Source organism: Mchenga conophoros, linkage group LG3 (genome assembly GCF_057382185.1).
Source record: "Mchenga conophoros isolate Kocher_MC1m ecotype Shallow Benthic linkage group LG3, M_conophoros_male_GT1.1, whole genome shotgun sequence".
Taxonomy (NCBI): domain Eukaryota; kingdom Metazoa; phylum Chordata; class Actinopteri; order Cichliformes; family Cichlidae; genus Mchenga; species Mchenga conophoros.
In genome coordinates, this window is record NC_140528.1 from 75,447,590 (window position 1) to 75,457,541 (window position 9,952).

At 39.5% G+C, this 9,952-nt stretch overlaps 1 protein-coding gene across 2 annotated transcripts; it reads right to left on the reverse strand.

Annotated features, from left to right (window-relative positions):
* Positions 1–6,272: 6,272 nt before the first annotated feature.
* On the reverse strand, positions 6,273–9,445 carry LOC146580503 (uncharacterized). 2 transcript variants are annotated; one of them, XM_085269611.1, is made up of 7 exons: positions 9,211–9,445; positions 8,563–8,597; positions 8,291–8,427; positions 8,090–8,137; positions 7,611–7,688; positions 7,416–7,469; positions 6,273–7,326 (listed from the first exon to the last, which is right to left on the reverse strand). In XM_085269611.1, exons 3-7 carry the CDS (start codon positions 8,423–8,425, stop codon positions 7,129–7,131), a joined length of 513 nt encoding a protein of 170 aa, XP_085125737.1. In that variant the 5' UTR covers positions 8,426–8,427; positions 8,563–8,597; positions 9,211–9,445; the 3' UTR covers positions 6,273–7,128. The 2 variants fall into 2 exon arrangements, with proteins under 2 accessions (XP_085125737.1, XP_085125736.1); XM_085269610.1 differs by lacking the exon at positions 9,211–9,445 and having other exon boundaries at positions 8,563–8,660.
* Between the last annotated feature and the right edge of the window lie 507 nt (positions 9,446–9,952).

Sequence of the window (9,952 nt, forward strand, 5' to 3'; positions counted from 1 at the left end):
CGCTACAGGCGACGGCGTGGAAGCCGGAGTCCCTCGGACCCTCCAGCAGAGACACGAGACGAAGGCCGGAGCAGTCCCATGGACCACCCAGCAGAAGCCATCACAAAGCCAGCAGGCATGGAGTCCACTAGCTGACATAAAGGCGACTGGCAATGCACTGAGCTCTGGCTCTGCCCAGGCAACGCTGACATGGTGCAGTTCTCAGGTGGCTGCTTAAACTTCAGGGGTCCAGAATCAACTGGGGACTGAGACCTAGCCTCTGGGGAAGCCCTGGAGTGGCAAACTGTGCCAATGGCGGCTAAACCATGAAAAACACCTTGAGTAGAAATAAGTCGTTCTCCCTGTATGGAGTGAATGAGTGAAACTGGCGATACTGGAAGCTGAACTACAGGCGACACTGGAGGTGCAGGGGCCTGGACTACAGGCGACACTGGAGGCGCTGGGGCCTGAACTACAGGCGACACTGGAGGCGCTGGGGCCTGAACTACAGGCGACACTGGAGACGCTGGAGCGTGAACTACAGGCAACACTGGAGGTGCTGGGGACTGAACTGAAAGTGACACTGGAGGCACTGGAGACTGAACTGAAAGTGACACTGGAGGCTCTGGAGACTGAACTGAAAGTGATACTGGAGGCTCTGGAGACTGAACTGAAAGTGACACTGGCGACTGAAATGAGGGTGACACTGGAGACTGAAATGAGGGTGACACTGGAGACACTGGAGACTGAACTGAAAGTGGCACTGGAGACACTGGAGACTGAACTACAGGTGTCCCTGGGGGAACAGGAGACTGAGTGGAGAGCGATTGAGCTGCTGACACTGGTGACAGAGCTAAGAGTGGCTGCTGGGCAGCTAACTGAGCTGAGAGCGGCTGCAGGGCAGCTAACTGAGCTGAGAGCGGCTGCAGGGCAGCTAACTGAGCTGAGAGCGGCTGCAGGGCAGCTAACTGAGCTGAGAGCGGCTGCTGGGCAGCTAACTGAGCTGAGAGCGGCTGCTGGGCAGGCGATAAGCTGTTCACATAATCATCTGCCGCACAGAACACAGCCCCTGAATGAATAGTCACACAGTCCGAAAACGGAAAAGAGTCCTCACTCACCACAGCCGGCGAATTGGAAGTCCGAACGTCCGGCTGTGGGGTGCCGCACCGGTGGCGCGATCGACGTTTCCTCCCCGCAGACGGCTCCGACGGGCAAGATCACATCCGGTGAGTCGGGCAGCGAGGCAGGAGTGGCTGAGAGAAGGTGAGGTGTGTGCCGGAGAAAAGCCTCCATGGTCGGAGGAAGCGACTTCAGAAGCCATGGTAGGCAAGTAGCCGGCTTTCCACGGTGCGGCGAAGCTCCTCCGGAGGGTTCTCTAGCCAAAGCCCAAGGAGAATCTCCACATTATACGTAATGTTGTCCCGGAGCTCCTTGGTTTACTGCCGCTGGGTCCATGGTGGCTGGTTCGTACTGTCACGTCCGGTGTGGCAGGCATGTGGAATATATTAGGACCCAAAATGCGGCAGCTCAGGTGCAGGTGAGTATTTATTAAACAAAAGGAAATACAAACCACAATGGCACTGGGAACATAAAACTAGAACCTAAACTGGGTAAAACTAACAAAACAGAAACAAAGATGCAGGGAGGTCCGGGGAAATACATACGGAGAGTCGCAGGGAGACCGAGGGGAAACAACACAGACGAACCAGCAACGAGGACACGGTAACACACTATAAATACACACGCCAGGAATCAGGGGATGGGAAACAGGAGGGGAACACACCTGGAATACATGATAACTGACGAGGCAGGGGAAACGTAAACAGAACACACTGACATAAGACAGAGCCCTTCAAAGTAAAACAGGAAACACATACACGTAATGACACAGACTCAGAGACACGGACTAAACACAGAGACCTACTACACTAAGGGAATGCACAAGCAGGGAAGACACCAGCCAGAGGGAACACCACTAAACGCTAGAAAATACAAAACTATCAAAAGTAAAAGTACATAACCAAAAACACTGGGTCACCGACCCAGGACCATGACAGTATATGGAATTATGTAGCAAAGAACAATTCGATAAATAACTCTAAATATGCCTTATATTTTAAAATTCCTCAAAGTAGCCAGCCAAGTAGTTTTGTTGACAGCGCTGCAAACCCTTGACCTCCTCTCAATAGAGGTGGAAATCACAATACATCCCACGATACAATATTATCACAATACTTAACGCACGATACGATATTATTGCAATTTTTTAAAATATTTTGTTATATTCAGATTCTGTACATGAAGGTAAACTTTATCAATATTCATTTTATCTAATATCAAAGTCTCGCACTCAGTCTTTCTCTCATTTCAGTCAGTTTTATTGTTGACAAACTGAACGGTTTGTATTACAGTCTAGTCCAACTTAACTGAATGCAACCATCTGGTACAATTATAGCTATTCTGAACTATGCAATTTGTGAAAACTATGCAGCTCCTTCAGCAACTGAAGAATTTGAAAGTAAATTAAAACAAAATATAATTTTACATTAAATAAAATTTTTTTAAACATAATTAAAATAAAACATGTCTTAGATTAAAATAAGTAAACTGTCATGTTTATTGCTGGCAAAAAAAAGTTAAACACATTTGGACAGTGAAGGAGTGTCAGGATTCTTACTCAGAAAAAGGATCAACATGCTCTGAAGTCAGAGCACAAAAACCTTTTTTGTAATAAAATATTGATTTCTGCTGTCCCTGTATCAATACATTATTAGAAAATACAAAATATCACGATACTACACAGTATCAATTTTTCCCCCACCCCTACCTCTCAATGCGCTGCTTGATGTAGGCACCTGAAATGTTTTTTGTGATACTCTTTGTTAGACTCGTAGAAATGATCAGGAAGGAAGGACGTGGATACGTGTTTAATTGTGAACAGCAGAACATAACAACCTTAAACTCTTTTTCCCTTACTTGCACATGTTTTGCTGTTATAGGTTGGTCAACCCTTGTCCTGGCCTCATTGCACTAGTTGCCTATGTCTTTTAGAGTTCATTTTAAAATTCTTATGTTTATTTTTAAATGTCTTCACAGACTTGCCCTCCCTTACCTCTCTGAGCTTCTTTATCCCTACACACCCAGTCGGTGTGTAGGGATGAATCCTGGAATCCTGGAAGTACCAAGATCCAGGAGGAAGCTCAGAGGTGACAGGGCCTTGTCTATTGTTGCTCCTAAATTATGGAATAACTTGCTCTTGCATGTTAGACAGGCCCCTTCACTGTCCACTTTTAAAACAAGTCTTTGTAAATTGTAAAAAGGTTGTAAATTATTTGAATCCTAGACAAAGCATATCTGTGAACTAGGGTGTAGATCTATTAGGTTATGTTGTTGTGGTTCTCGGGTTGGGGGATGTGTGTTCATACTGGAGGACAAGAAAAGTTCAAAGCCATCAGGTGCTCAGTTTAGAAAAAAAGAGAAAAGAAGAAGAAAAGAAACGAGCAAAAGATACTGGAAAGCAGATGTGTCATTGGATAATGGCAGGTCATGTGTCCTGAAACAATCAGAATCAGAATACTTCATTAACCCCTAAGAAAATTATGTGGGTTACAGTTGCTCCAAGAAGAAATGGTAAAAATAGTAACAGTAACAGACTAAACTACAAACAATACATTATGTTACAGATTTTCCACATTTAAGAAATAGCACCAATATATATAGATCACTCAATTATAAATATCAAGGATTAACAGAGGTGATTATAAATATATATCAAGAACATTGACAAGAATATTACGGAGTAGAAAAGAGTGTGTGTAAAAAGGGTCTAACTATTGCAGTGTTTACAGTGTGTTAGATGGAGGAGTTGTAAGGGGAAATGGCCACAGGCAGGAATGATTTCCTGTGTCGTTCAGTGGTGCTTTTGGTAATCTCAGTCTCTCACTGAACGTGCTCCCGCGACTAGCCAGTCCGTCATGGAGTGGGTGGGAGGTATTTTCCATGATTTTCCTTATCTTGGACAACATCTGCCTCTCAGACACCACCCCAAGGAAGTCCAGCTCCACCCCCAACACATTACTGGCCTTGTGGATCAGTTTATTTAGTCTTGGCATCTGTGACCCTCAAACTGCTGCCACAGCATTCAACAGCATAGAGGATAGCACTGATCACAACAGAGATACAACAAGATAACATTAATTAGTAGGGATAGTGAAAACGTCAGTTTACTTTTGTTAGCCACTTGGCTATGAGAATAAACAGTGGACACTGATGTAGCTTACTGAATCTTTTGGACTGTGTTCAGCACAATATTAATTAGTCATTGTCAGTTGTTGATTTGTCCTATTCTCATTGTCTGATGAATTATGATGGCTGTTTGTAAGCCGTTTGCATACTATGCATACTCTCTCTCTCTTCATATATATATCTATATATCTATGTGTGTGTGTTTATGTTTATCTGGTTAAATTCAGTATGGTTCCAACAACAGTTTTTACAGTACAATATATTTTATATGTATGTACAATGGGTGTGGGGTGGAGGGTACCGGGGGAACAGGGTGGGGGGGGTGCCAGTGGGGGTGTTCGCCCAGGGCACCAAACAGGCTAAGACCGCCACTGTACACAGCTGACAGTCATATTTGACAGCTGTTAGAATTCTTATTATGGTAAGAACCAATCACATCAGTAAAAAGAATCATTACTTTAAGAACTGAAGGTCAGTCAGTCTGGAAAATTGCTAAAACTCTGAGTTAGTTCCCAAGTGCAGTCGCAAAAACTATCAAGCGCTATGACAGAACTGGCTGACATGAGGACCACCCAGGAAAGGAAGACCAAGAGTCACCTCTGCTGCTGAGGATACATTTATCATTCACCAGCCTCAGAAATCACAAGTTAACAGCAGCTCAGATTAGAGCCCAGATAAATGCCACACAGAGTTCCAGTAGCAGACACATCTCTACATCAACTGTTCAGAGGAATCAGGCCTTTGTGGTCAAATAGCTGCTAAGACACCACTACTAAGGAAAAGTAACAAGCAGAAGAGATTTGTTTGGGCCAAGAAACACAAGGAATGGACATTAGACCGGTGGAAATCTGTGCTTTAATCTAATGACTCCAAATTTGCGATTGTTGGTTCCACTCACTGTGTCTTTGTGCGATGCAGAAAAGGGGAATAGATGGTCTCTACATGCATGGTTCCCACCGTGAAGCATGGAGGAGGTGTGAAGGTGTGGTGGTGCTTTGCTGGTGACACTGTTGGAGATTTATTTAAAACTGAATGCAGACTGAACCTGCATGGCTACCACAGCATCCTGCAGCGACATGCCATCCTATCCAGTTTGCTTTTAGTTGGACCATCATTTATTTTTCAACAGGAACTGGGAACTTCTTCAAGACTGTGGGAAAACCATTTCAGGTGATGACCTCATGAAGCTCATAGAGACAATGCCAAGAGTGTGCAAAGCAGTAATCAAAGCAAAGGGAGGCTATTTTGAACAATCTAAAATATAAAACATGTTTTGAGTCAAAACTATGAATAAACACATATGGAATTATGTAGTAAATAAAAAAATTGTAATAATGCCTTAAGTGAGAATCTACAATGTAAACAGTCATGAAAATAAAGAAAAACCATTATATGAGAAGGTGTGTCCACAGTTTTGACTTGTAGTGCATATGTCTGACTACTCTTTCTGGACTTTAATTTCGCGTAATACCATCAATCCACAGACACTAGCCACTTTTATTGTTGGGACTCAGACCACTGGTGCTGGAATTCTTGACAGACAAGCCTCAGTCTGTGGAAATTCCCAGTGTCTTGTCCTCCATCATCATACTCAATATTAGCTCTCTGCATGGGTGTGTATTGAGCACACCATACTCACCACTCAAAACAATATTCACAAATGTTTAGATTGAGATTTTCATAAATATGTTTATGTATTATTCAAATTTCAACCTCTTTAATCAGTGATTACAATGGCTCAGTTCATCCATACATTAAACTTTCAATGACATAAAGCCAGAGACTTAGTCAGTACCTTCGTGTTGAACTAAATAACTTAATCCATTAATCATTCATATATTTCATGAATTATGTCATAATTATGAGATAATGACCACATTAAAAATGACCATGTTATGCTAAATTTATGGAAAAAAGGCCATTATAAACAATATAATTATATTTCTTGAATTGTAATTGTTTGATACTGATTGGACTTTCATGACAGAACTGTACCGTTCAAGTTTATAAGAACCAAGTAGCCACAACCGCTTTATTTCCCCATAAATGTCACATTTTGCGCAGTTACAAATCCTTTATTGACATAAATCACTAAGAATTTTTATTACCTAAATTAATATATGTTAATATGTAATGGTATACACTGTAGCAGTATTTTCCTAATCAGAAAAACGCTTCTAAGTAAATAAGTAAATTAAACATCAACAAACACACACACTCACACAATGTACTATTTGTGTTTATGTGTTTAATATACTTGTGTAATGTGATCAAAACATTTTTGTTTTGTTTTGATCACATTAGATAATATGATCAAAATATTATATTATCAAAATATTATTATTACAACTTGCCAGTAGACCTGTTCATGTCTGTGATTGGTTATATGCTGCCAACACCAGATCATACATGTGGAAGCACAAGCTAGATTTGGAAACCTCAGGTTTAGCTTCAGAACAGAAAACTGATCATACACTACGAAGGTTCGCCGTTTTCTGATCTCTTTGTGAGTTAAACACAGCCTAAACAAGTGCAACACTGGAACCTAAATAACTGCAACAAACTGACAAGTTGTGCTGCCTACACAAGGATCCAGGTTTCAGTACTGCAGTCATTATTCCATCAAGACTGAAGAGCTCAACTGTGCTCTTGCTTCGGCCTCACACCAGGAGTGAAGCTTTTCACTTTATAATATCACTCAGGGAACATTATAGGACAAGATCTTACGCAGTTAAGAAGTATACAATTAGAGAAAGTCACAAAAACAATTCAGATTATGTCCTTTCACAAATACATGATATACGTTACATAGGTCAACAAATGAAAAGAGAAACAAGTTCAATTTATTGTTTCTCTTACAATTTTCTGAAGCTCATCATTTACTCCTGTCATTTACTCCTTTCTCTATTCTTGCAGCAAATCCAGCTTCTTGACTATGTAAGTTTTGGTTTTTTTTAACATGTGAAATGTAATGTCAACCATTTCCTGGAGTGGTGGAGAATCATATGATAATAGCATTGCTTCTACCAATTGAGGAAAAAGTTCCTTCATTTCTTCATTGAATTGTTTTGAGGCCATTGTCACTCTGTACTTGGATTCTTCCTAAAGGAGAAAAATAAAACTTTTCACATATAGTATTTCTACTCATATTATAGACTTTCTGAGAATAAACTGGAGACTGACTGACCCACCTTCAGTCTGTCTTCCTGTTCTATCGCTGTTTGAAGGGTTTCCTTGAATATTTCCTGAAAGGAAAGGAACAGAACATAGTGCATGTGTTACAGAATATAAACAACAGAAAAGGAACATAAATCAAACAGGAAGGTAATATTTATGTTACAATATATATATATTCAATATTAAGAAATTGGTAGATTTTAATTTACCAGTTTTTCCTTGTTATCCAGTGAACTTGCGAGATCAAATATTTTTGTGATTTCAGCTGTTCTATACACGCCATCTTCCTAATGGAAAGAAAAATAGTACAATTAAATTTACCCGACTATACTGAGTAGTGTAGTAAGTACAGAGAAATACCGTACTTGTATGACTTTTGCATAATCTGATATTACTGTGTTGTTGTCGTTGCAACATATATTTGTCCAGGACCAACATTGCAACTGACCAATGGCATTGTCTGAGCATTCAGTTAACAGTAGCCAAGAAGGTAATGGTAAGGGTAAAGGTAGATAAAAATAAAAATTATCACAAGCAAAAAATAACCCCACAAATAACCTAAATTTGATGGCTTCATAATATGTTTATTAATAATTAATAAAGAAAATACTTTTAATAATGTTTTTTTTTCTGTCAACACACATAACAGACTTTTAAAGCCTTGTGAGAAACTTGCAAACTGACCCACCTTGTGTTTGTCAACTTCTTCGCTTACTCTTTTCAGTATTTGCTGAAACTTGAGAGAACAACAGTGGCTTTTATAACCCATTACAAAAAGGGAGCAATTCCAACATTTAATGAGCTCTTAATTACTGGAAGAATTTACATGTATGTGCAAATAATCCTGTAATTACTACCACATCAAGAGATTGACAAAGGAGGAATTTACCACTTGGTCCTTGGCCCAGATTGCCATGAAAATAAGGCACAGAAGAGATAAGATGAACAGAATTATAAAGACAAACAAGCACTTGATGAATCTGAAGCAAGTTCGCCCTCTTGTTCTGGTAGCTGCTTCTGCCATCACTGTTAGAATTAAAAGAACCCATTAGGTTAAGACACCATGTCAATAACATTAATAAGAAACTGACACACACACATACGGCAACAAATTTTAATGTTACACTTTGCAAACATCATATTTTATGTTACTGATCTTACCTGTTTGGGAATGGACGACGATCTGATGTTCTGTGCTGGTAAATAATGAAAACACAATGAGGTGGCGTGTTTGAAAGGTTCTCTATACTCTGTTGTCCTTTCACTTTCTTTCATCTCACGTGCATTAGCTGCAGTTTTACTTTCATTTTGACTGAACTAACCTTTTTCTGGTCCACTTTATAGGAATAGAGACCCATTAGTTATTGGTCCCAGATTTTCAGCAGCTTGCAAACAATAAGTTTTATAACATTTTAGTTTTAGTAAATAATATATGTACATTAGTAGATAGTTTGTCTACTTAGATGATGAGTTTTTATAGTAGTAAAATTATTAATTTCTAAATCAAAAACAACAAAACAGCCTACAAAACAATAACTATTAAGATCATATAAAACTTTATGTATTATTACATATTTGTTCATGAATTTTGCTCATTCTATTTTCCAGGGTGTCACTGATGAGTTACAAGTCAAATAAGATCTGTTGTTTTGGTAGCTGCTTCTGCCATCACTGTTAGGATTAAAAGAATCTATTAGGTTAAGAAAACACCATGTCAATAACATAAATAAGAAACTGACACATACACACACTGGAACAAATTTTAATGTTACACTTTGCAAGCATCATATTTTATGTTACTGATCTTACCTGCTTTGCGACGATCTGATGTGTTGTACTAGTCAGAAGTGGTTAGCGGACCCAGACTCGGACCCCTCGGTACAGTAGATCAGTGCTATTGTTTACTGTGAAGAAATGAGTAAACAACAATCCACAGTGCAAATCTTGCTTCGTGGCACTCCCTTTTCCCGTGGTGTGTGGCAATGCGTCAGTGTACAATAAATTCCCCAAACTCCGTGAATCTCTCCTCCAGTCTCTCCGTCTCGCCCTTCCTCCTGAAGACAGCAAACACAAACACAGTTAGCTCAGCTCAGCTCGCTAGCAATTACCCAACAATACGCTTGTAGTGATGGGAATTCCAGCTCTTTTTAGAGAACCGGCTCTTTCGGCTCGCCTATCCAAAAAAAGAAAACCCTAACCTGGCTCTTTCGACTTTGTTGCTTTAATTAATTTATTATCAACAGCAATATAAAATTGTGCAGACAATGAATTACTAATGTAAAAAAAGTTTTTTATTTATTTATGTTTATTATATACTTTTACTCATTCACTCCACATAAAATGTATAAAATAAATTATAAAGTACAAAAAACACAAAATACACATAAAATACAAAAAACAACTATTTACATTTCTACTTTTAACTATTTTAACTAATTTAATTCAGCCTTTTCCTTTTAAACAAATTTCAAGGAAAACAACACAAAACACTGCAAACCACAACACAATAAAATATAAATCAATATGCAAAACAAAAAAGAAGATGCACGTT

Excerpts from the sequence above, each read along its gene's own strand:
- LOC146580503 (XM_085269611.1), bottom strand. The coding sequence starts at position 8,425 with ATGGCAGAAGCAGCTACCAGAACAAGAGGGCGAACTTGCTTCAGATTC. Across the intron at positions 7,470-7,610 it reads TGGATAACAAGGAAAAACTG|GAAATATTCAAGGAAACCCT; the intron begins GTAAATTAAAAT and ends CTTTCCTTTCAG. Across the intron at positions 7,327-7,415 it reads AACAGGAAGACAGACTGAAG|GAAGAATCCAAGTACAGAGT; the intron begins GTGGGTCAGTCA and ends TTTCTCCTTTAG.